Source organism: Gopherus flavomarginatus, chromosome 1, assembly GCF_025201925.1.
Source record: "Gopherus flavomarginatus isolate rGopFla2 chromosome 1, rGopFla2.mat.asm, whole genome shotgun sequence".
NCBI classification, from domain to species: Eukaryota; Metazoa; Chordata; order Testudines; family Testudinidae; genus Gopherus; species Gopherus flavomarginatus.
In genome coordinates this window covers 257,674,464-257,701,556 of record NC_066617.1, presented here as the reverse complement: position 1 = coordinate 257,701,556, position 27,093 = coordinate 257,674,464, and the positions used below count along the sequence as shown (strand labels likewise).

Here is a 27,093-nt window from a genome sequence, read left to right as displayed (position 1 = left end):
CTGCCCACCCACATATCATCTTCATCACAGGACGAAATGATAATGCCACTCCCCCCCCACACACACTACAGGGGATGATTTCAAATCTTTTCAAGACCTCTTCAAAAGTGTAGCTGAATCTCTGGACATTTCGTTAGCTGAGCTACAAGAGACCCAAACACAAGCGCACAGACATACTCCAGGCATCCTCAACAGCAAAGATAGCACTGCCAATTAATGATGCCATTATGGACCCAGCAAAAATAATCCGCCACAGCCCCTCCCCCCTGTAAACATTGTGTGCCAGTGAAAGTGGTGGAGTTTCTATTCATCCACACTGCACCAAACTCGCTGGTGGTGGATGCGGTAAATCCAAGGGGGAAAACCACACTAGTCCGGAACGACACCATATGATAAGGACCGGAGAAGGCTAGACCTCTTCAGATGGAAAGCCTACTCCTCTGCCACACTCTACTTCCGCATAGCCAATTATTCAGCCCTTCTGGCAAAATACACACACAATCTATTTACCAAAATTTTGTAATTTATTAAAAGTTTACCTGATGACAAAAGGGAACACTATAAGGCAAACATCTCAGAAGGGTGTCTCATCACCAGGACAGCCCTACAGGCCTCTTTTGACTCTGCAGACATGGCAGCACAGTCCATCACTACATCCGTGATCATGCACCAGGCATCCTGGCTCCCCCTCTCTGAGTTCCCCAGGGAGGTCCAAGCCACCATGGAGGACTTACCCTTTGACAGTCAAAAATTGTTTGCAGACAAAACCAATGTATCTCTACATACCTTAAAGGACTCCTGGATGACCTTAAAAACCCCGGACATCTGTGTACCTGCAAACAAAAAGAAACAAGGCAGGTTTTACAACCAGAGATTCCGGGCTGCTCCATACTCTCAGCCCCAAAGAGAGTATGACCAATGACGTAAACAAAGACAGACCAGACGTCGGCAGAATCAAGATCAGCCTTTGATGTCTCAACCATCCACCTCCAGACAGTTATTTTGAAGGTGTGGTTGAGGGCATGAGACATGCGCACTCTCTGATTCTTGATCCAGATCTGGTCCCCAGCCCATTCGGAGACCGTCAGGTAATATGGGGACAGTCTGGAACTGTCAGACAACAGACAAATGGGTTCTGGATATTATCCAGAAGGGTTACTCCATCCCCTTTATTTCTCCTACTCACTCCCCTCCCCCATCCCTCTGTGGGAACTCTCTCATGAGCAGCTGTTACAACAGGAAATAAACAACCTCATACAGCTAGGTGCTGTGGAACCCGTACTATCTCAACACAGGGGGAGAGGTTTTTATTCCCATTATTTTCTTACTCAGAAAAAGAATGGCAGGTGGAGACCCATCCTGGATTTATGAAAAGTCAACAAATTTGTGAGAACGCAGTTTCAGAACGGTGACTATCTCCACAATAATTCTGGCAGTAGAAAAAGGAGATTGGCCCTCAGCCCTCAACTTCCAGGATGCTTATTTTCATATTACCATTCACTCGGCACACGGAAGATTCCTAAGATTCACCCTAGGGAATCAGCATTTACAATACAGAGTGCTACCCTTTGTCAACTGTCCGAAGAGTTTTTTCCAAGATTCTTGCTGTCATTGCAACTCACCTCTGCAGACAGGGAGTGATTTTTCCATACTTAGACGACTGTCTCCTAAGGGCACTAATGCCATAAGGAGTGATAAATGCTACACATACCACAATAACCCTGTTCATGGGCCTGGGGTACAGATAAATGTACAGAAGTCCATGTTGGTCCCTGTCCAACAATTGGAATTCATAGGAGCCTACCTCGACTGTCTCACAGCAACAGCAATGTTACCCCAACAGCCCTTCCTCACTCTAGTCAACCTGATTTCAACAGCGATGAACAGCCCACAAACATCTGCCAGAATGTGTTTACAACTGTTGGGGCACATGTTGGCAGCAACGTTTGTTATAAAATATGGCAGGCTCCACATGAGTTTCTTACAGGCCTGGCTTTGAACAGTCTATATACCACACAGACATTCTCTCAACTAACACCTCATGATGCCCTTGTCATAAACAGATAGCTAAGGGTTAATGTCTCTTTCACCTGAAGCACCTGACCAGAAGACCAATCAGGAAACCGGATTTTGTCAACTCTGGGTGGAGGGAAGTTTGTGTCTGAGTCTTTGTTTTCTGTCTGCCTGCTTTCTCTGAGCTTTGGAGAAGCAGTTTCTACTTTCTAGTCTTCTGTTTCTAAGTGTAAGGCCAAAGAGATCAGATAGTAAGTTATATGGTTTCTTTTCTTTGGTATTTGCATGAATATAAGTGCTGGAGTGCTTTGATTTGTATTCTTTTTGAATAAGGCTGTTTATTCAATATTCTTTTAAGCAATTGACCCTGTATTGTGTCATCTTAATACAGAGAGACCATTTGTATGTATTTTTCTTTCTTTTTATATAAAGCTTTCTTTTAAGACCTGTTGGAGTTTTTCTTTACTTCAGGGAAATTGAGTCTGTACTCACCAGGGAATTGGTGGGAGGAAAAAATCAGGGGAGATCTGTGTGTTGGATTTGCTAGCCTGATTTTGCATTCCCTCTGGGGGAATAGGAAAGTGCTTTTGGTTTCCAGGATTGGGAACGGAGAGGGGGAGTCACTCTGTTTGGATTCACAGAGCTTGTGTCTGTGTATCTCTCCAGGAGCACCTGGAGGGGGGAAGGGAAAAAGGATTATTTCCCTTTGTTGTGAGACTCAAGGGATTTGGGTCTTGGGGTCCCCAGGGAAGGTTTTTCAGGGGGACCAGAGTGCCCCAAAACACTCTAATTTTTTGGGTGGTGGCAGCAAGTACCAGGTCCAAGCTGGTAACTAAGCTTGGAGGTTTTCATGCTAACCCCCATATTTTGGACGCTAAGGTCCAAATCTGGGACTAAGGTTATGACATGGTGTAGCAGTGGTGGGATATAGACAGAATCCAGAAGCCAGTAGGAATATTATATTTTTCTCTTCTCTGCTAAGGGCTTTTTAGCAGAGAGAAACAGTTTGGTTTTAAAGGGAACCAAAGAGAATTTTTTTTTTCTGCTCTCTCTGGCAGTTTGTGGCTTGCATGTTAAGCGAGAAGCCATTAAGAGACTGTTAAGGGTCTTTTGTCACACAATAGCCCTCCCATTAGGAGGCAAGTACCAGCACTATAGGCATGCAAATAAAGTGGTTTTTCTGGTTTCCTTTCATTGAACATTAGCTAGAGAGAGAAAGGGAAAAAAGCCTTGTTGCTAGGCAGACTTCAGGAGGCAACAGAGAGCCTGCAGTTCAGAAGATAAACACCGGAGGGTACCCCAACACAAGAAAACAGGAATCATGACTTCTAAGGCAAAAATTGAGGCCGAAGAGCAATTCAAAGAAGCTGAACACAGGCGACAGATGGAGATGAAAGAAAAGGAAGAAAGCATCAAACTGGCAGCCTTCCAAAGAGAACGGGCAGCCCAAGAGGCAGCACACAAAAGAAAACTAGAAGAAGAAGAGGTGGCCTACCGAAGGAAACGAGCAGAAGAAGAGTTGGCCCACCGCCGAGAAATGGAAAAACAACAAAAAGAAATGGAAAAACAACAAAAAGAGAATGAAGAGAAGGAAAAACAGAGAAAACATGAACTGGAGTTGGCAAAAGCTGGGCTGCATGTGCCAGCCAACCCTAACAACCCGGCGCCAATTATTGCTCCACAGCACAGGAAATTTCCCACCTACAAGGCAGGTGATGACACCGAGGCCTTCTTGGAAAATTTTGAAAGAGCCTGTCTTGGGTACAACATTCCCGAAGACCAGTACATGGTAGAATTGAGGTCACAGCTCAGTGGACCTTTAGCAGAGGTGGCAGCTGAAATGCCTAAGCAGCAAATGAATGACTATAAACTTTTTCAAACCAAGGCCAGATACAGAATGGGGATAACCCCAGATCATGCCCGTCGGCGCTTCAGAACCCAAAAGTGGAAACCAGAGGTGTCATTTCCCAAACACGCCTACTACATTGCAAAAAACTATGAGGCCTGGATAACAGGAAACAACATTCAAACCTTGGAAGAACTGCACCTCCTCATACAAATGGAGCAGTTCTTGGATGGTGTTCCTGAAGACATCACACGGTACATACAAGATGGAAATCCCAAAGATTTCGCTGAGGCGGGGGAGATTGGAGCCAAATGGATGGAACTGGCAGAAAGCAAGAAAGCTACTGTCAAGGGGAACGATTACCCCAGGGGGCACACAGACCATAAACCCTACAACCGAGGACAGCCAAAGACCCCACATACCACCCAAGTAAAGCCACAGATACCCTACCCTTCAACCTCACCAGTCTCCAGTAACTCACCTCGGCCCAGTGACCCAACAGATGGAAGATGCTTTAAGTGTAATGAACTGGGACATATCAAGGCCAAGTGTCCCAAGAACACCATGCGAGTGCAATTCATTACACCACCATCACACCAAAGATCCCCAGGCCCGGATGCCTCTCAAATACCCTTGGAGCGAAGGGAAAATTTGAGAGTGGGCGGAAAGAAGGTTACTGCGTGGAGAGACACGGGGGCACAAGTGTCAGCTATCCACCAATCCTTCGTTGACCCCAAATTCATCAACCCAAAGGCCAAAGTTACAATTTACCCCTTCATGTCACAAGCTGTAGACTTGCCTACAGCTCAACTGCCTGTCCAGTACAAAGGCTGGTCAGGAATGTGGACTTTTGCAGTCTATGACAATTATCCTATCCCCATGCTACTGGGGGAAGACTTGGCCAACCAGGTGAGGCGGGCCAAGAGAGTGGGAATGGTTACACGTAGCCAAACCAGGCAAGCTTCCAGACCCATTCCTGTTCCTGAGCCGTCCACAGAGGCCCCGTCTGTGTTACCAGAGACCCAGACAGAGGTAGTGGACCCGGATTCCATGCCTACCACTGAAACAGCCACAGCATCTCCAGTCCCAGGCCCGGAACTGGAACAGCAACCAGCACCAGCGATTGCAACCCCATCTTCAAACTCAACACCAGTGGGCGCCAGCGAGCCACAAATGGCAGAAGCAACAGACAGCCATACCCAAAAGGCTCAGCCAGAGCCTGAAATACCCTCAGGTGCACCAGCGGAGAGCGGTTCACCAGCAACGGAAACAACCTCATCACCTACATCGCTTCCAGAAGGACCAAGCCCAAGTCCACAGTCTGAGGAAGAACTGGTGACCCCAGCCTCAAGGGAACAGTTCCAGACTGAGCAGGAAGCAGATGACAGCCTTCAGAAAGCGTGGGCGGCGTCACGGAGCACCCCACCGCCTCTCAGCTCTTCTAATCGATCCCGATTTGTTATAGACCAAGGACTTTTATACAAGGAAATTCTTTCTGGTGGACACCGGGAAGAATGGCAGCCGCAAAAACAGTTGGTGGTTCCAACTAAGTACCGGGGGAAGCTCTTAAGCTTAGCCCATGATCATCCCAGTGGCCATGCTGGGGTGAACAGAACCAAGGACCGGTTGGGGAAGTCCTTCCACTGGGAGGGGATGGGCAAGGACGTTGCCAAGTATGTCCGGTCTTGTGAGGTATGCCAAAGAGTGGGAAAGCCTCAAGACCAGGTCAAGGCCCCTCTCCAGCCACTCCCCATAATTGAGGTCCCATTTCAGCGAGTAGCTGTGGATATTCTGGGCCCTTTCCCAAAAAAGACGCCCAGAGGAAAGCAGTACGTACTGACTTTAGTGGACTTTGCTACCCGATGGCCAGAAGCCCCTGCAGGGTAAAAGACTCGCTAACGTGGACACAACCACAGAACATCTGCTGAGGAATCCCTTTCCAACAAAAAGTTCCAACCATAACAGTCACGATAGATGCTTCTCTAGTTGGTTAGGGGGCACATTTACACGACAATATGGTCCAGGGGCGCTGGTCTTCAGCAGAGTCCAACCTGCACATAAACTTACCGGACACTAAGGGCAGTCCGAAACGCATGCAGGCACTTTCTCCCTTTAATCAAGAACAATGCAATCAAGATCCTTATGGTGGTTTATGTAGAACATGCATGCAATATTGTCCAAGGGGGAGCATGATCATATCCCCTATGTTCAGAGGCAATACACCTCTGGAATTGGTGCATCACCAACATAGAGATTTTGACATCCTGTTTGCCAGGATGTCTGAACGCAACAACAGACCACCTAAGCAGAGACTTCTCACAAACACACAAGTGGGAAATGGATCCTAGAATTCTCAAAGCCATAGTTGAACTATGGGGGTTCCCCACTATAGACCTATTTGCAACAGCTCAGAACATCAAGTGCCCACAATATTGCTCTTGGGCCGGATTGGGACACCACTCCCTGGGCAATGCTCTCCTCATAAAATGGGAAGTGCCAATGTTGTATGCATTTCTTGTGATCCCACTGCAAAGCCGAGTCATTCACAAGATCAGGCAGGACAAATCCAGGGTCATTCTTGTTGCACCAACATGACCAGACAAACATGAGACAGATGAGTCTGTCCCATACCTGAGACAGATGCCAGTAAAAATCACCTCAAACCCTTCCCTTAGTGCCTCACTTTCTGTCATAGGACATGGGGCATGTCTGTCATCCTAACCTCGCAGTACTCGACCTCCAGGCCTGGTTACTCCATGGCTGATGGGGGTGAAAAAGGACTGTTCTGAAGAAGTGAAAGATATACGACTTAACAGTCACAGACTAAGCACAAGAAAGACATATTTACATAAGTGGAAATGATTCTGCACTTCGTGCCAGGACAAGCAGATCTTTCCACAGTTGGCCCCACTACTTAGAATCCTCGACTATATACTGGGTCTTAAAAAATCTGAGCTATCCCCCAGCTCTGTCAGAGTACATCTGGCTGCCATCACCTCCATCCACAACAAGGTGCATGGAATCACTATCTTTACTCACTCGATGACTAAACGCTTCCTTAAAGGAATAGAAAACACTTAACCCACACTAAGAAACCCTACTCCCATGTGGGACCACAACCTTGTTCTATGCGGTCTCATGGGAAAACTGTTTGAATGCCTTGCAACTTTCTCGCTGTTACTTATTAATTAAGGTTGCTTTCCTCATTGCCATCACGTCAGTAATACAGGTGGGAGAACTAGGTGCCCTAATGGCACACTCACCTTGTACTACATTCTTTAAGGATAAAGTAATCCTATGACCACACCCCAAGTTCATACCCAGGGTTGCCTCCCCTTTTCATTTAAATCATCGCACATACTTACCTGGATATTTCCCAAAGCTACATACCAACATCAGGGAGGCCTTACTCCACACACTAGATGTCTGCAGAGCACTAGCTTTCTACATTCAGAAAATCATCTGAACTATGAGTTTCCATAACAGAACGCTTGAAGGGCCAAACCGTCTCAAAACAAAGACTATCCAAATGGATATCTGGATGTATCCATTTGTGCTATCAAAACAGCAATCTGCAACCTCTACTGGGAGTTTGCACACACCCCATCAGAGCATTATCAACATCTATGGCCTTTCTCAATAATGTACCTGTGATGAGTTCCCCCCAGGATGCCACCTGGAACTGTGATACAGCGAGCCCCCCTGACCCACCAGCCTGGGCTCCTTCTCGCATTGTGATGCTGTGATAAGTTGCCAAGCTCTCCAAGCTTGTTCTTTCACCAGCACACACACAGGTAGGGACACACCTAGCTGCAGAACTTACAGGGTGCTGTGATCAGTTCTGCATGGGGAGTCTACAGCTAAGGAACTGTCCAGCTTCTCAAGAGCATACACCCCCTGGCAGGTAAACCCAAAATTATACTGCCTTGCGCTGCACAGAGATTAGTACAGTGTAAGCTCATGAAATTCACCCTCTACATTTGTAATAGATACATAGACAATATTCCTAACTTCAGATACCAAAATGATACATGCATACAAATAGGATAATCATATTCAGTAAATCATAACCTTTACAATATTATCTCACAACCTATCTTGTATTAAAATACATCATAGTTATGCCATAATCATACCATAATAGTATATCTATGAAGAATATGGGATGCAGTGTCACAGTACCTATTACTGACATTTGTAAAGCAGCTACCTGGGCATCTGCCCATACTTTTACTAAACACTATGCTCTAGAACAAGAGTCAGCAGCAGATGTTCAGTTTGGACTCAGGGTTATCCAACTCAGTGAACCAACTCCAAAGCCCCTCCCTTCCACTGAGGGGCATTGCTCAACAGTCACCTAAAGTGGAGCACCCTCAGGGACACTCCTTGAAGAAGATGACGAGAAGGTTACTCACCTTGTGCAGTAACTGAGGTTCTTCGAGATGGTTGTCCTTATGGTTGCTCCACTACCCCCCTTCTTCCTCTCTACTTCGGAGTTTCACGCCAATCCCCTGGGGTAGAGAAGGAAGTGGGGGACAGTTAGCTGTGCACTGCTAAGTAACTGCTTGGAGCAGTGCAAGACAGCTGCGGCATGTGCGCGGCCAACCATGCACTGCTACTACAAATCTCCAATTAGAAGTGCAGAGCACCAAGACACTTAAAGTGGAGCACCCACAGGAACACGCATCTCGAAAACCTCAGTTGCTGCACAAGGTGAGTAACCTTCTCTTTCCGAATTATTATGTAATAAAATTGTGATTATGTCATGAAGGTTTAGTCCATTCTTTCAGCTTGCAAGTATGAAGCAATAACTTATTATTTAACATTTATATTGCAGAGTCACCTAAGCCTTTAGTAAGGGTAAATCTTGTGCTAGTCAGAGTACAAACGTAGTACAACGACAGTACTTGCACTGTAGAACTTACTAATATGCACTCTATATTTAAACTTAACAGGAAATATGAAGAAGCATTAGAATATCATCGTCAGGCCCTAGTATTGATTCCTCAGAATGCTTCCACATACTCTGCTATTGGATACATACATAGTCTAATGGGCAATTTTGAAAGTGCAATTGACTATTTTCATACGGTATGTATATGGTTTAAATGAGAGAGGTGCTGGTCACAGCTGCATATGTAGGGTTACATTTTATTTGTGTACTTGAAACAAATTCATTGCCTTATGTGTGAAAAGTACAATGTATCCTTCCCAAACTTACAGCAGTTACTCTTTTGAATAGAGAATAACTGTTCTGAGTATTTACAAGTAAAACTTGTTAATTAAATTAAAATAATTTTAAAAGGATCCCTTAAGAAATGTAGTATGTGTCATCCTTTGTGTCCCAGATTATCCTAATAAGTGAATGACATTTACTCTTCAGATTTACCAGATAGTTAGAATTCATTGAAATATGGTATAATTTATGTTTCAAGAAATTAGGTTCTAAATTAGCTACCTCTTCCCTGTAGTGACACGGAGAGGGGAAAAAAATATGGAAAACCGGTGTATTTAAAAATCAGTCTAATCTAGTCTGTGGCCACAAACACTAAAGTACCATAAACATAATTATATGATTATAATATAATATCACTGCAGAGCAGAATGAAGGTTCTTTGAGTGTAAGGGTTCCACACCTTAACATGATTGGATTTCTTCTAAGTATAACCTTAACACTGAATTTTTTGAGTTTTTGTAATGCTTGGTTTGGGGATAACATTCCTGCAATGCTTTTTACCCCTAAATTAAACTCAACGTCAACTCATATTAATATATTTTTTAGTTTGAGTCTATATATTCCAATTTAGCTCTACAAACAAACAATAAACTTGCTCAAAGATTCTTAGTATAGAAGCTGTAAGTATTATATCTTATTAATTCATCTTCCTTCATGGAGGAGGAAAGGTTGCACTACTGTTCGGTGGACAAATTTTAGTACTGGAACAAAGGTAGGTTTAGTGTACCTAGTTTTAGTTTTGTTAATCATAGAAGATTAGAGTTAGAAGAGACTTCAGGGGGTCATCCAGTCCAAACCCCTGCTCAAAGCAGGACCAACCCCAACTAAATCATCCCAGACAGGGCTTTGTTAAGCCAGGCCTTAAAAACCTCTAAGGATAGAGATTCCACCAGCTCTCTAGATAACCCATTCTAGTGCTTCACCACTCTTCTGGTGAAATTGTTTTTCATAATATCCAATCTAGACCTCCCCCACTGCAACTTGAGACCATTGCTCCTTGTTCTGTCATCTGCCACCACTGAGAACAGCCTAGCTCCATCTTTGGAATTCCCTTTCAGATAGTTGAAGACTGCTATCAAATCCCCCCTCACTCTTCTTTTCTGCAGATTAAATAAACCCAGTTCCCTCAGCCTCTCATCATAAGTCATGTGTCCCAGCGCCCTAATAATTTTCATTGCCCTCTGCTGGACTCTCTCCAATTTGTCCATGTCCTTTCTGTAGTGGGGGGCCCAAAACTGGACTCCAGATGTGGCCTCACCAGTGCTGAATAGAGGGGAATAATCACTTCCCTTGATCTACTGGCAATGCTCCTACTAATGCAGCCCAATATGCTGTTAGCCTTCTTGTTAATAAGGGCACACTGTTGGACTCATATCCAGTTTCTCGTCCATGTAATCCTCAGGTCCTTTTCTGCAGAACTGCTGCTTAGCCAGTCGGTCGCCGGCCTGTAGCAGTGCATAGAATTCTTCTGTCCTAAGTGCAGGACTCTGCACTTGTCCTTGCTGAACCTCATCAGATTTCTTTTAGCCCAGTTTGTCTAGGTCACTCCAGACCCTATCCCTACCCTCCAGCATATCTACCTCTCCCCCAAGCTTAGTGTCTTCCATGACCTTGCTGAGGGTGCAATCCATCCCATTATCCAGATGTTGAACAAAACTGGCCCCAGGGGCGCTCCGCTTGATACCTGCTGTCAACTAGACATTGAGCTGTTGATCGCTGCCCATTGAACCTGACTATCTAGCCAGCTTTCTATCCACCTTATAGTCCATTAATCCCGTCCATACTTTTTTAACTTGCTGGCAAGACTGCTGTGGGAGACCGTATCAAAAGCTTTACTAAAGTCAAGATATATCACGTCCACCGCTTATCCACAAAGCCAGTTATCTCATCAAAGAAGGCAGTCAGGTTGGTCAGGCATGATTTGGCCTTGGTGAATCCATGTTGACTGTTAATGATCACCTTCCTCTCCTCCAAGTGCTTCAAAATGGATTCCTTGAGGACCTGCTCCATGATTTTTCTGGGGACTGAGGTGAGGCTGACCAGTCTGTAGTTCCTCGGATTATTCTTCTTCCCTTTTTCAAAGTTGTGCACTATATTTGCCTTTTTCCAATCGTCCAGGACCTCCCCTGATCATGAGTTTTGAAAGATAATGGCCAATGGCTCTGCACTCTTAACTTTTTGTCATTTAAAGAGGTAGCAGTATTTTTTGTTCGTTTGTTGGAAGGGTAGCCTCATTTTATAGTGAAGACTGTGTGTTCTTCTATCATAACAATCTGCAGCAGCAACTAAAGTAAACAAAAAAAGAAGAGAAAAAACTATGATGTTATTATGATGCTATGATGTTGCAAATATCTGTTTCTCCTATTGAATATTCTGTACTCTTGTTTTTTACAGGCCCTTGGTCTTAGGAGGGATGACACATTTTCAGTCACCATGCTTGGACATTGCATTGAAATGTATATTGGTGATTCTGAAGCTTACATTGGTAAGTATCAGAGGGATAGCCGTGTTAGTCTGGATCTGTAAAAAGCGACAGAGTCCTGTGGCACCTTATAGACTAACAGAAGTATTGGAGTGTAAGCTTTCGTGGGTGAATACCTACTTCGTCAGACGCATGTGACACCCACGAAAGCTTATGCTCCAATACTTCTGTTAGTCTATAAAGTGCCACAGGACTCTGTCACTTTTTACATTGGTAAGTATATCATTTGTCGTGATATGTAGTAAAATTATGAATAGTAAAAAAAAACAAAAAACTTTTTAATGTGTATCACATAAAAGATCCTCTAATGTTACATGTACAATAGAAACCTATCAGAAAAAAAATTGTTAGCTAGCTACTGAATCTAGAGAGAGTTCATTAAATTGAGTGGGAAGAGTCTTTTATGTTAAGATCAGAAAGGAAAAAATATAAATCTGGGACAAGATTATTTTTTTTTGCATGGAGGACATTAAAGACCATTCCATCATGGAGGAGATGTATACTTCAATATTAACTGGTTGAATCTTGGCACTGTCTGGAGAAACTAGTTATTGATACCATAAATAATGGCTTCTAGGGCAGTTTATTTTATCATCTATTTTCAATAATCATTCATAGCACCCCAATATACATGTCACCATACAAAATGCTTGAAGTCAAAGAAATAAGTATGGACAAAGAAGGAAGTCTAATGTTAAAGAGTTTGGGAGACTTGGCAGTTTTTTAAACAAACATTATTAAGGGCACAAGAGCAAACTATCCTAATGCATAGAAAAGATAGGAAGTATTATAAGGGACCACCTTGGCTTAACCAGAAGTTCTTCTTTGAGTGCTTGTTCATGTCCATTCCAATCAGGGGTGTGCAAGCGCACATGCATGGTAGCTGGAAGATTTTTTCCATAGCAGCCTCCATTGGGTCAGCATGGGTGCCCCCTGGAGTCGTGCCTTCATGGCGTTCAATATAGAACCCTGCCGACACGCCACTCCCTCAGTTCCTTCTTACTACCAGTGACGGTTAGCTGGAACATCCCATAGTCCTTGCCCAGCAAGTGCCTTTATCTCCGTTAATTATATAGTAGTTAGAGTTAATTGGGGGTTCCCCCCCACACTTTTGACTCCCCGGAACTGGGGTATGCTGCAGTCCCTGGGTTTCAAAACCTATGAGGTCTGGTTAAGCACATGCCAAAGAGTGACCCCCACGCTTCTTGTCTAAGGTACCTAGGGGAAGGTCACCAAAAGGACAGGTGTAGGATCTGCTGCAAGTTCCATCTCAGAACTACTAAAGAAAGGGAACAGTGACATATGGTTCTCCTAATGGAGGCAGCTCTTTGCCCCCACTCAGACCTTGGGTTGGGGGACCCCACACCCAGCATGTCCTCGTTGGTGCGGAGTGCCCCGGCACTGTCATCCTGGAAACCGGTGCCAAAAAAGGACTCCTCCCAAGACACTCAGCACTGGCACAGCTCCTGCCATGGCCAGTCAACCAGGCACTGGTCTCAGTTGCCAGTGCCTCAGAAGAAGAAGCAGCAAAGAGGGAGTGTTTGCCCCCGGCTAAGTCTAAGGAGCTAACAGCTGTGAGACCCCAGTCAGGCCACAGCACCAGGTCTCCGGGCAGGGCTGTGCCAACTCCTGCCCAGGCGAGGTAATTATGTCCAGGCCCACCGTGATTGCCAGACCCTACTGTCCAGCAACTGCCAAGCAACTTCCCTCAACACTGGAGAATTTCGAGGCAACTCAAGACTTGCTGCGTCTCATGGTGCTGTTCTCGTCCCCTAGCACAGAGGTGGCTCCAGCCCCGTCTGCACCACTGCAACCCCAGGTGCAATGAAGAGGGAAGCTGGCGATGATGTCCTGGTACTCTCCTTCTCCACGGCACCCACACCTCCAACGAGAGAACCCATTTGGTCCCCGAGCTCCCAGCACTGCCATTATTTGGGGCTTCCTCCTCATCATCGCTGGACAAGGCACTGACTGGTACTGCTGTAGCCCAGCGCTCGAGGACAATTGGGTGTTGCAGCAGTTGCTGTGCCAGGTTGCCCAGCGTCTGGGCATCAAGGCAGAGGAGGCAGTAGAGGACTCCAATCCCCTGGTGGATAGCCTCACGGCCTCTGAACCTTCCCGTATTGCGCTACCGCTCATAAAAACGATTGCAGACACCAACAAAACCCTGTGGCAGACCCTAGCCCCATTTCCACCCACTGCCAAGTGCAATGAACAGTGATATTTTGTGCCCTCTTAACAGTTATGAACATCTTTATTCCCACCCGCAACCTGATTCCCTTTTTGTAGACACTGCTAACCTGCACACGGTTTTCAAGGCCACTCCTCCAAAAGCAGAGAGGCTTAAAAAAATGCGACCTTCTCAGGGGGAAGATCTATTCCATGGGTGGGTTTCAGCTCCATATTTCCAATCAACAGGCCGTTGTCAGTCTGTACTCTTTTAATACCGCTACTTCAGTGGCAAAATTTGTGGAACTGCTCTCGCTACACTCCCATGTGGCGTTTTCAGCCTTGGTTGAGGAGGGCAAGCTAATCTCCTGAGCTTCCCTCCAGGTTGCACTGGACAGTGCTGACGCAGCTATGAGAGTCATGGCTACAGGGGTGGCCATGAGAAGGGGCTCCTGGCTCCAGGTCTCTGGTCTCCTGTAAGATGTCCAGCAAACCATACAGGATTCTGTTTTGAGGGTGTGACTCTGTTTTAGGAGAAGACAGATAAAAGACTATATAGCCTAAAGGACTCTAGAGCCACCCTCAAATCCTTGGGCCTACACACTCCCATCACACAGTGAAAGCCTTTCAGGCCTCAACCTCCTCTGCGGTTCTACCAACAGGAGGAATAAGAATGGCAGAAAGAGGCCACACTTGTCTTCAGGCCAAGGCTCTGGCCAACCAAAACCACTTTCTGGCCCCAAACTGGCCTTTTGAAGGTGCAGTTGAGGACAGTGCACCAGAAAAAAAAATGGATCTACCTCACCTTACCTTTTTCCTCCCGACTGTCCCCTTTCTGCTGTGCATGGTCCCATATCACTTCGGACCGCTGGGTGTTCCGCACGGTAGAGAGGGGATACTCCAATCCAACTCTGTGCCCTCCCACCCTTCCACCCCCTTTCCCCATCACTCTTCAGGAACCCCACTCACAAGTTACTCCTTATACAGGAGGTGCAGTCACTCCTTTGGCTAGGAGCAGAAGGGCAGGGCTTCTTTTCCTCTAAGGAAAAAGGGCGGCCTCAGACCTGTACTAGACCTGTGAGAACTCAAAAAATTTGTGAAGAAGCTCAAGTTCTGCGTGGTCTCGGCCTCCATCATCCCTTCATTGGATCCAGGAGACTGGTATGTCACCCTTGACTTGAAGTCGCATATTTTCACATAGCAATAACTCTGTTCCACAGAAAATACCTCAGGTTTGTGGAAAAACACACCCACTACCAGTTCACAGTCCTCTTGTTTGGCCTGTCAGTGACGCGTTATGTTTTTACCAAGTTCATGGCAGTCATGGCTGTGTTCCTGCACAGACGGCAGGTACAAGTGTTCCCATACTTCGATGACTGTTGATGTTCGAAGAACTGGGCCTTCTTCTGAACATGGGGAAATCAACACTGTCCCCAGTTCAGAGGGTAGAATTTATAGGGGAAGTATTGGACACGACACAAGCACTCGAAGCAAGGTTTCAGTCCCTCGGCGACATCATACGAGGTGTCAGGCAGTTCCCCACCACCACAGCAAGTAATTGCCTGAAACTCCTGGGACTACATGGTACCTATGTAGTACAGCATGCCAGACTCAGACTTCCACCTCTTCAATCATGGCTAGCGTTAGTGTATTGGCCAGTCCGGAACAGCTTGGACAGGATCATAACCCTGCCTCGCATGGTACACTATTCCCGCCTGTGGTGGCTTGACGCACAGACAGTATGTGCAGGCATCCTCTTCACCAGCCCTCAGTCATCCCTCTCACTAGTGACCGATGCATCAGTTCTGGGCTGGGGAGCACATTTGGGAGAACTCAGAACACAAGGCCTCTGGTCTCAGGTGGAACTCAATTTCCACATCAGTGTCGGAGAGCTGAGAGAGGTATGCCTTGCATGCCAGACTTTGAGATCACTTGCTAGGGAGATGTGTATCAGGTAGGACAGACAACACCACAGCGATGTTCTATATCAACAAACGGGGGTGAATGATCCTCTCTGTGCCAGGAAGCCCTCATGTTGTGGGACTTCTGTGTAGAGCACTCAATACATCTGCAAGCATCATATGTCCCCGGAGTACAGAACGAGTTGGTGGAATATCTCAGCAGGTTGTTCCATGGCCACGAGTGGTCTCTTCGCCCGGATGTGGCAGCCTCAGTCTTCCATCAGTGAGGCTTTCCCCAGATAGACTTGTTTGCCACACAACACAATGGGAAGTGCCAGAGGTTTTGCTCCTTCCTGAATCACAGCCCAGGCTCCATCACGGACGTATTCCTCCTCCCATGGGGAGTCCATCTCCTATACACATTTCCACCTATCCCTCTTGTTCACAAGATACTCTTCAAGATACGGAGGGAACAAGCTTCAGTGCTATTGCTAGCTCCAGCCTGGCCCTGCCAGCACTGGTACACATCGCTCCTGGAAATGTCCGTGGAAACTCCAGTCACTTTGCCACTCTTCCCGGACTCACCAACTCAGGTTCACGGCTATTTCCAACAGCCGAACCTCGAGTCGCTGCACCTCACGGCGTGGAAGCTCCATGGCTGAACCTGATGGAGTTTTCTTGCACAGATCAAGTTAGACAAGTCCTCCTTGGCAGTAGGAAACACTCCACAAGAGCCACTTACCTTACCAAGCTGAAGAGATTTTCAGTCTGGTCAGCACAGCACCATTCGTTCCCAATGCTCGCCTCTGTGCCATTTATTTTAGAATATTTTCTCCATCTCAAGCAGCAGGGGCTGTCCATGTCATCAATAAGGGTTCATGCGGCCGACATCTCTGCCTTCCACCCAGGTGCAGAGGGCCACTCAGTCTTTGCTAACCCTAGTGTCAGCTGCTTCCTTAAAGGTACCCACATGTCCGACAGCCTGTCCAAGCTTGGGACCTCAGTTTGGTCCTTTCCAAACTCATGGCCCTTAGAGCAGGAAGCACGTCACTAAAGGTTCAATCTCTCATACAAGGTAGTGTTTCTGGTAGCAATAACCTTCAGCCAAGAGGGTGTCTGAGCTCAAGACACTGACATCAGAGCCTCCTTACACACTGCTCTGTAAGGACAAGGTTCAGCTCAGGCTTCACCCGGCCTTCCTCCCAAAGGCTGTCTCCCGGTTTCACATTAACCAGGACATCTTCCTCCCAATATTCTATCCTAAGCTGCACTCCAGTGCGCTGGGAGCAAGGGCTTCGCTTGTTGGATGTCCACAGAGTGCTTGCCTTCTATATCGAGAGTACGAAGCCTTTCTGAAAATCTGTCCAGTTATTCGTGGCAGTGGCGGACAGAATGAAAAGTCTTTCCGTCTCCTGTCTACATATCTCGTCATGGATCACGTCGTACAGCCATGAGTGCTACAGCCTGGCAAAGGAGCCTCTCCATCGATCACTGCACACTCTACCAGGGCCCAGGCCTCTTCAACGGCATTCCAGGTGCAGGTTCCCACCCAGGAAATCTGCAGCGCAGCGACACTGTCCTCCATTCACACTTTAACCACACACTATGTGATCACTCAGCAGGCCAGAGACGATGCAGCCTTTGGAAGAGCAGTGCTCCAGTAAGTAGACAACTTCGACCCCACCTTCTGAACTTGGGCTTGTGAATCACCTGATTGGAATGGACATGAACAAGCACTTGAAGAAAAAACGGTTATTCATTTTCTCGTAACTGTTGTTCTTCGGGATGTGTTGTTCATGTCCATTCCAATACCTACCCTCCTACCCCTCTGCTGGAGTATCCGGCAAGAAGGAACTGATGAGGTGGTGGGTCGGCAGGGCTCTATATTGAGTGCCATGAAGGCACAATGCCAGGGGGTGCCCAGGCCTACTCGAAAGAGGCTGCTATGGGAAAATCTTCCAGGTACCGTGCACGTGTGCGCGCACACACCTGATTGAAATGGACATGAACAACACATCTCAAAGAACAACCATTAACGAGAAGGTGAGTAACTGTTTTATCTTCAATTGCCTGAAACTCAGTGTCATACAAAAAGTGGAAACCAGGTCAAGTTACAAAGGAAGAATGCAACTCACCGCCACTCCCACACACAATATTAGAAAGGCCAAGGCACAAATGAGATTAAACTAGGTAGGGACATAATGGGTAAAAAGAAAACATTTTACGGTACTTTAGAAGCAAGAGGAAGATCAAGGACAGGGTAGGCCCATTACTTAATCAGGAGGGAAAGACAGACAATAACAGAAAACTCAACAAAGGGCAAAATGTTAAATAACTTTTTTGTTTCAGTTTTCACCAAAAAAGTTAGCAGTGATTGGATGACTAATATAGTGAACACCAGTGTAAATAGGGTAGGATCTGATGCTAAAATAGGAAAAGAATAAACTAAGAATTACTTAGACAAGTTAGATGTCTTAAGTTGACAGGGCCTGACTAAAGCCATCCTAGAATACTTAAGGAACTGGCTGAAGAGATCTCCAAGCCATTAACAATTATCTTTGAGAACTTGTGGAGGACAGGAGATATACCCAAGGACTGGAAAAGGGGCAAATATTGTACCTATCTATAAAAAAGGGGTATAACGACAAGCTAGGGAATTTATAGACCAATCAGCTTAACTTTGGTACTGTGAAAGATACTGCAGAAAATCATCAAATCCGTTTGTAAGAAACTAGAAGATAATAAGGTGATAAGTAACAGTCAACGTGAGTTTGTCAAACAAATCATGTCAAACCTCATCTCTGAGAGGGTAACAAGCCTTGTGGATGGGGAAAAGCAGTAGATGTGATATATCTCAACTTTAGTAAAGCTTTTTATACAGTCTCTTGTGACCTCAAAAAATAAACTAGAGAAATATAGCCTAGATGAACCTACTATAAATTGGGGGCATAAATGACTGAAAAATGTAATCAGAGTAGTTATCAGTGGCTCACAATCAAATTGGAAGGGCATATTGAGTGGAGTCTTGCAGGGATCTGTTGTGGGTTCAGTTCTACTCAGGATCTTTAGAAATGATTTGAATAATGGCATAGAGAATACACTTACAAAGTTTGTAGATAATATCAAGCTGGGAGTAGTTGCAAGCACTTTGGAGGAGAGGATTAGAATTCAAAATGATCTTGATGAACTGAAGGAGTGGTCTGAAATAAATAGGATGAAATTCAATAGAGACACATGCAAAGTACTACAGTTAGGAAGGAATAATCAGTTGCACACATACACAATGGGATCTGACTGCCTGGGAAGGAGTACTGCAAAAAAGTATCTGGTGGTTATAGTGGCTCACAAACTAAATATGAGGTGACAGTGTTGCAAAAAAAGCAATCATATTGGGATGTTTTAGCAGGAGTGTTGTAAGCAAGTCACAAACAGTAATTCTTCCTGTCTGCTCAGCACTGATAAGGCCCCAACTGGAATACTGTGTCCAGTTCTAGGTGCCCCACTTTGGGAAAGATGTGGATAAATTGGAGAAAGTCCAGAGGAGAGCAACAAAAATGATTAAAGGTCTAGAAAACATGACCAACAAGGAAGGATTGAAAAATATGGGTTTCTTTAGTCTGGAGAAGAGAAGACTGAGAGAGGACATAAGTCTTCAAGTAAATAAAAGGTTGTTATAATGAGGAGGGTGATAAATTGTTCTCCTTATCCACTGAGGACAGGACAAGAAGTAGTGGGCTTAAATTGCAACATGAGAGATTTAGGTTAGACCTTAGGAAAAACTTAAGAACATAAGAATGGCCATACTGGGTCAGACCAAAGGTCCATCCAGCCCAGTATCCTGTCTACTGACAGTGGCCAATGCCAGGTGCCCCAGAGGGAGTGAATCTAACAGGTAATGATCAAGTGATTTCTCTCCTGCCATCCATCTCCACCATCTGACAAACAGAGGCTAGGGACACCATTTGCTACCCCTCCTGGCTAATAGTCATTAATAGACTTAACCTCCATAGTTATAGTCCTAGGCTTCACACCTCCTCAGGCAAGGAGTTCCACAGGTTGACTGTGCTATGTGAAGAAGAACTTCCTTTTATTTGTTTTAAACCTGCTGCCCATTAATTTCATTTGGTGGCCCCTAGTTCTTATATTATGGGAACAAGTAAATAACTTTTCCTTATTCGCTTTCCACACCACTCATGATTTTATATACCTCTATCATATCCCCGCTTAGTCTCCTCTTTTCCAAGTTGAAAAGTCCTAGCCTCTTTAATCTCTCCTTATATGGGACCAGTTCCAAACCCCTAATCATTTTAGTTGCCCTTCTCTGAACCTTTTCTAATGCCAGTATATCTTTTCTGACATGAGGAGACCACATCTGTACACAGTATTCAAGATGTGGGCGTACCATGGATTTATATAAGGGCAATAAGATATTCTCCGTCTTATTCTCTATCCCCATTTTAATGATTCTTAACATCCTGTTTGCTTTTTTGACTGCCGCTGTACACTGCATGGATGTCTTAAGAGAACTATCCACGATGACTCCAAGATCTTTTTCCTGATTAGTTGTAGCTAAATTAGCCCTGATCATATTGTATGTATAGTTGGAGTTATTTTTCCCAATTGCATTACTTTACATTTATCCACATTAAATTTTATTTGCCATTTTGTTGCCCGATCACTTAGTTTTGTGAGATCTTTTTGAAGTTCTTCACAGTCTGCTTTGGTCTTAACTATCTTAAGCAGTTTGGTATCGTCTGCAAACTTTGCCACCTCACTGTTTACTTCCTAACTTTAAGTATAGTTAAGCACTGGAACAAATTACCTCAGGAGATTGTCTAGTCCATTCTTAAAAATTACAGATATTGCACAAACATCTGTCAGGGATGGTCTAGATAATACTTTGTCCTGCCTCTGTGCAGAGGACTGAACTATATGACCAATATAGGTTTCTTCAATTCCTACGTTTCTGTGATTCTGATTCCTAGAAGAAATGTGTTTAAAGGTGGAATATGGAGAAGATAGAGACTGCTTTAAACTTGAGGTCTTCGTGATTGGAGATACAGAGGGGGATAAGGAGAGAAAACTGGAAAATGTGTTCAAACTGCTTGCTGCTTACTGGGAACAGACCATCTCTAAAGGATGAAGAGAGAGTTCAGTTTCCCTGCTCATTTAATCCTTGGACACTTCAGTCTTTCCGTAGGAGTGTCAGTAATAATGGTTTTTTTTAATGTCCTGTCCACTAAGAACAGGACTGAGGCTACCCACTCATTTCACCAAGCAGCTTTTAGGTGGTAATTTTTTCCTCATTACTGACCAGGAATCTGTTTGAACTGATGATCACAACACATCAGCTTTCTAGCCACTGTCAAGTGTTTTTTGTAAGTATCAAAACAGAGGAGAATTCTTGGTTGAAAATTACAAAAGTGTAATTGTGTGAAGATAGGAAAGAATTTTAAAAAACGAAAAATACATGTCTTTTTATTAGCAAAACAGTGACTGTTTCTTTAAATAAAAATTGCTTGTCACAGTTTAAAGATGGGGGGGTGATCAATATTTAAGAGCAATATTATCTGTAGGAGTTGCTCACAAATGATACATCAGATAAATTTATGTAAGGAATCTCTGGCTAACACGTCTTTGTGGTAGTGAATGAATATCACACTTGTCCCCTGTAGAAGCAGTAGGGATGCATACACCCCGCCCCTCCCCTCAAAAAAAACAACAAAAAACAATACTTTAAAAATAGGAAGATGGTCCCATATGAGGTAATGAAGCCCCCCATGCTGCCAAAGTTTGAGATATTTATGCAGTATGGAAGCAATTTTTCACACACAGCTTCCTAGTTGTACATATTTTTCTGTTTCACTGGAGTTGTTCATTTCTCCATGGTGAATAATAGAGTTAGTACACCGTGAAGCATGTTAATGAGACTGAAGCCAATTAGGAAGTAATGTCTGTGTTGTCATTCCAACAAATTGGTTTGGCAGTGTGAAAAGCAATTGAAAATACATTTCCTCTAAATGTTAGGGCTTATTGCACATATAGTCAGTTGATATATTCTGATGTACTATACAGTTATTTGACTAAAGGCTACAATTGAGCTATATATGGTTAAAACTGACTTAAGCAACTGGACAGGAAATAGTTTAACAGAAAGAGGTCATCTTGTAAAAGTGAAGCTGAATTGTACTCAATATATTGGGATACCGTGGGTCTTTTTAAGACAGGAGATTGCCTACTACCGGTTCTAGTGCACAAAGCATAAAGCTTATAGACTTTCTTATCACTGGTCTGTGGGTGTATAAGTGGAGTGATTATTTTGCTGGTAAACTAAGTATTTTATGAGACGTGAAATCTTGGGGATGTTCATTTGAACAGTAACTAATAACATTTCTTTTTAGGAACAGAAATTAAGGACAAATTAAGATGTTATGACTTTGATGTGCACACTATGAAGACATTAAAGAACATTATTTCACCTCCCTGGGATTTCAGGGAATTTGATATAGAAAGACAAACGCTGGATGAAAGTGGTATTGTGACACTGGAAACATCAAATCAAAGGAAAACTGCAGATACTACTCGTCCATTAGAAGAAACCTTTGAGATTGAAATGAATGAAAGTGATATGATGTTAGAAACATCCATGTCAGACCATAGTTCATGACTAACACTGGTACAGATCTCATTTTGTAAAAGTGTAAAACATTTTGATTTAGCTTTTTTGTTGCTGTGTCATGCATTCAGGAATTTGTTATTTTTATACAAATCCCAACTACTTCTTTATGCTTAACACCAGAGAAGTAATGTCTGCCTTAAGAATGTTAAAAAATATTCATTACCAACAGACTATTTCCAATTTTATCATTTCTACAAAATAATCTTACATAATGGAGTAAAAGGTGAAATTCATATATTATATTTTTAAAACTGGTTACTGTACCCTGTGACTGCTCTTAAGACTGTGAAACTTTGAAAATATGTCCTGAAAATGAAGTAATGTACAATATTCATCAAATTGAGTAGCCAAGGGCTACTGTAGTATGATTGTGGCTTCTAAGTTTTCAACGTATCTCTGAGGAACACTCAAAAATAACTAGGGTTTTGTTGCTAACGTAATATTTTATTCTTTTAAAACAGGAATAATTTCAACAGTATCCATTATTTTGTTCAGCCTCTACATGCATTTGTGGAGAGCAATTTTTATCAGCTGAATCTAATTTGCTATATATTAAATTGATGTCAAAGCTTTTTAAGCATGGGTAATGAATATTATGGGTTCTGTTTTGTCCTATTTTTGATAATTGTTTAATCTTGTCATCTGTACTGTACTACTGGAAGATAAGTGTAAGCAAAACTGCTTTGGGAAAGCTGATCAGGCAACAAATGTGAATGGCACAAATATTCAGAATATCATAAATATTTTAATATATACATCTGATACAGTTTTTGGAAATCAGTGACATTCTGAGCTATTATTTTCAAAAGTTAGCTTGATTATAAGCAAAGCAGAATGTGCTGATTATAAGGCTGTAGAAATTCTCTTTACATTTCACTTGGTTATTTTGTCAAGGTAAAGAACTAAATAGTGTGTGTACAGTACTTTAAAAATTTCTAAGTCTGTGGTATTTTATTTTTGAATCCGCTCTGTGCATCACTATTTACAATTAACAACCTCGTGTTTTATGAACAGAAATGATTTCTCCATCCAATAAACTAAGTAGGGCCATTCTGTGCTCCTGCTTAAAATGAATACTAACCATGTTTTGTATAAACGTCTCCCCTCTCTTCTTCCTTATCCTTACTTGCCGTAAAATTTGTGCATATTTGGGGGGGAAGGGGAGGGTTAAGTTTAAGTAGTTTAATTCAGGATAGCCTTTAATTTTAACTTATCTGTGTTTTGTTAATTAAGTTGAGCCACCTTGGCTAAATTTTAAGTTTTTTGTGTTTGATAATGTATAGAAGTGAAAATCCGCATGAAGAGAAGAAGAAAAATAGTGTAGCAATCCAGATGTTTTGAGTACTTCAAAGCTCAAGAACCAGCAAATATATTACATGTTCTTTTTCCTCAGATAGAAAGGTGATTAATTCACTTTTTAGTAATCAGAATCAAGTAATAGGCCTAAAATATCATCTGATATCAATTATAAATCTGGTTAACAAGCCACCTTAAACATTATGTTGGAATAAAGTCAATCATTTCTGACAGTGCTTTTAGGGGGGAAAAAAACAATAAAACTACCTGACATATCATATGTTTCGTAGTTATCAAAGTAAGATGTGGGGGGAAAAAAAAACACTGGAAGACTATCATTAGTGCTGTTAGTTAAATGCTATATATTACTTGATCTTTCCATAGCACTTTGATAAGTTGAGGATATTGATACTTACCTCCTTGGTAAAGAGCTTTAAGATCTATAGATGAAAAACACTCATCACATATGCTAGATATTTTTACATCTCTGTGCAATAGATAAGCATTTTCCTTTGGTTTTTGGACCTTTTCTCTGTGGGGAGCTTTAGGTTTTTCTCCCCTTTCCCCTATGCTCTTGCTTCTGAAGAGAAATAATTTTTATTTCCTTAAAAACTAAACCTTGAGCGACGCAGTTTTCCCTCATGCTGGTTTTTTTTTTTTTTTTGGGGTGTGTCCTCACTGCAAAATGAAAGGGTGAGTGTAGCATGATAGGCATACCCGTGCTAGCTTTTTTAGCTAGCGCTGGTAACAATAGATTGGTGAAGATGATCTGGCACAAGCTTGATGTGGCACAGAGTATCGCCAATAATTGTAACTGGGGAAAACTCCCTCTCTCAGCAAGGACTGAATCTGGTTGGTCCAGCTGAACAAGGGATGTGGGATGGGAATCCTCTGCATCTGATATCCTCTGAAACTCCTTCTAGGGCATCTTCCTCTCATAGTGGGATGCTCATATCCTTAGTGCCCTCTACTGGCAGTTTAAGGAAGTTACAGATTGTTCTTGTTTGGATTGCGGGTGGTATGAATCCTAGCTGTCATGAGGGAAGAATTCCAGAAGATCGCCTGAAATTGGGCTAGGAAATTGGCCTAAAAATGTGTTGAAGTGGGGTACCCAGTGGTAAAAAAGAAAACAAAAGAGCCCGTGCTCAGTGGGCATTGGACATGGAAACCACACAGCAGGGGCACCGTATAGAAGAAAAAAGGTCAAACACCAGGAGAGCCTGTTGCAGGAAGGGTTACTAGCTCCTATTTCTTTGGTATGTAGGAACTGTGTAACACCTCATCCGTTCAGACAGACAGGAAGCTCCTGTTGGTTGGGCATTCTTAAGAAGGGCCCTACGGTCTGGATCTTGCTTTCACTCAACGCGCACATTGCCTCAAACTAGTCAGAATCTTTTCATCTTCGAGATGTGCTACAAAGCCTATCTATTCTACTAGACTCTTGAGGAGGAAGGGTATTTTGGCGGGGGAGGGTTGGGTGGGGTGAGGAAAGAAAGGTGGGAATTTTGTATGTAGTTAATTTTGTTCCGCTGAATGGGTGAGGAGGTTGAAAAGTCTTGTGAAGGTTTTTAATGTACATGTGCCTAGGGCAATGGATAGGCACATCATATAGAGATCTTTTTTTTAAAAAATACATTTTTGAGCTTTTTCTTAGGGGGAATTCTTAAGTCAGAAAGGGAGAGTTCATAATCTCATGTTCACATACATACTTTTAAAAGTGTTTTGTAAAGGAGGCAGTTGAATGTTCAGTTCCTCTCCTATTTTAACACAACTGTCAGCTGAGCTACTGCTCTCCTCCAGCTGCAGGCTGATGTTTTTTCTCAACTGGTTTTTTGTTTTGTTTTGGTTTTGGTTTTTTGCCTTCCCTTCAAAATAGCAAGAGCATTTTATATCAAAGCAGCAGAGGCTGCCTTCTCAATAAGAATCTGGGGGACCTGGCTCTGCCAGAAAAGCTGTTGCTGCTGTCATCAACGGTCAATTTGTCTGTGTAGAAATAGAGGTTGGAAATACTTGGTAAAAGTAGGAATCTTATTTTTGTGCAATAAATTAATCATTTTAGAGTATGTTATCATAGGTGACTTCTTTATCCCATGTATTGCACTTTGGATGCTATATATCTTGGTATGTTTTTTAACCAAGTTGGTAATCATTGCTGAAGTATAAATTGTGCAAAGTAAAGCCACATTCCAAAAATAGTTAAAATTAATAAATCATTTGTAAGGATTTTTTTAAAAAAATTGAAATACAGTTGCTCTAAAGATTCAGACCTGGCTCCTATTAAGGTGTTTATTTTTTTTAAGGAAAAAATAAACATCACCATCTATATGCACCATCAGTCATTCACAATCCCCATTAGCCTTCCCCCCCCACACACACTCCTCTCCAGTACACACTCACACTGCTCACCTCTCATGATTAGACACATTTTCTCCCTTATTCAGACACATACTCAGCCACTGTCCCCTAATCCTCTCCCCCGCACCCTAGCATGCATAAGCAATCAGTGTTTTGCTTTTCTGGGTAAAGAAGACATAAGTGATAAACGTACAGGGATATTATTTTTCTGTTGCTTGCAAGAAACTGAAAAGCAACATTCAAAGGTAAGGTTGATATTTTGGGATGGTTACTTGGTAGTCCTGGAAGAAGACACATTTTAATTTGAGAGAGAGAGAGAGAGAGAGAGAGAACTTTCCTGTTAACAGCTTTGAGATGAAAAGTGTATAGACCGCATTCTACTGTCAGCCCACCAATCATATGCCCAGTACTGCTTTCTTCATCATCCTCCACTTTGGTGCTGGCTCCACCTTTTGCAAGGAACCAGCAGCTAGGAAGCTAACCATGCTTCCTCTGCTGCTGCATTCCCAGCATAGATCCTGGTCATGATCTCCAAGAGCTCCTCCCACCCTCAGTACTGCACCACCTTGGTTTTCAGAATATTCCACTTCAGCAGAATCTGAAGTGGGGCCTTGAGTCTCACTATCGAGAGTACAGGGCTCCCTCCAGGTCCCGTTCTCCTACTTACAAATGGAGATCTTTGAGACGAATAGAGCCAGGGATTGGGACATTCAGGCCAGGCATAACTGGGGCCCGGTATCATTCCTGCTTTGTTGCTGACCATACTGGATGGCCTGGGGGATGCTCCAGCACCCAGATCAACATTGCCACTCTCTCTCAAGAGCTGATTCTGTAGGAGAGAGCCTTTGGCTGCTGGTACTGAGAGGCCTGTGACAGTTGGTACCAATCAACCTGTGGACTCTATTACTGGACTTCCCCCCATGTCAGCGTGTCATAAACAGATAGTTAAGGGACAATGTCTCTTTTACCTGTAAAGGGTTAACAAACAGGGAACCAAACACCTGACCAGGGGACCAATCAGGAGACAAGATACTTTCAAATCTGGGTGGAGGGAAGCCTTTGTTTGTGTTTTTTGGGTTTTGCTTTGTTCTCTCTGGGTCCTGGAAGGGACTAGAC

General features: G+C 43.6%; 1 protein-coding gene across 2 annotated transcripts in view; it reads left to right on the top strand.

Moving 5' to 3' along the window:
* CDC16 (cell division cycle 16) overlaps positions 1-23,398 on the top strand; it is an 86,701-nt gene extending 63,303 nt beyond the window's left edge. For both annotated transcript variants that reach the window (XM_050922016.1, XM_050922027.1), the window contains 3 exons: positions 8,815-8,950; positions 11,490-11,580; positions 22,049-23,398. In XM_050922016.1, the coding sequence (XP_050777973.1) occupies positions 8,815-8,950; positions 11,490-11,580; positions 22,049-22,314 (493 nt within the window). In that variant the 3' untranslated portion in view covers positions 22,315-23,398. The remainder of the gene's footprint in view (positions 1-8,814; positions 8,951-11,489; positions 11,581-22,048) is intronic.
* Positions 23,399-27,093: the final 3,695 nt, after the last annotated feature.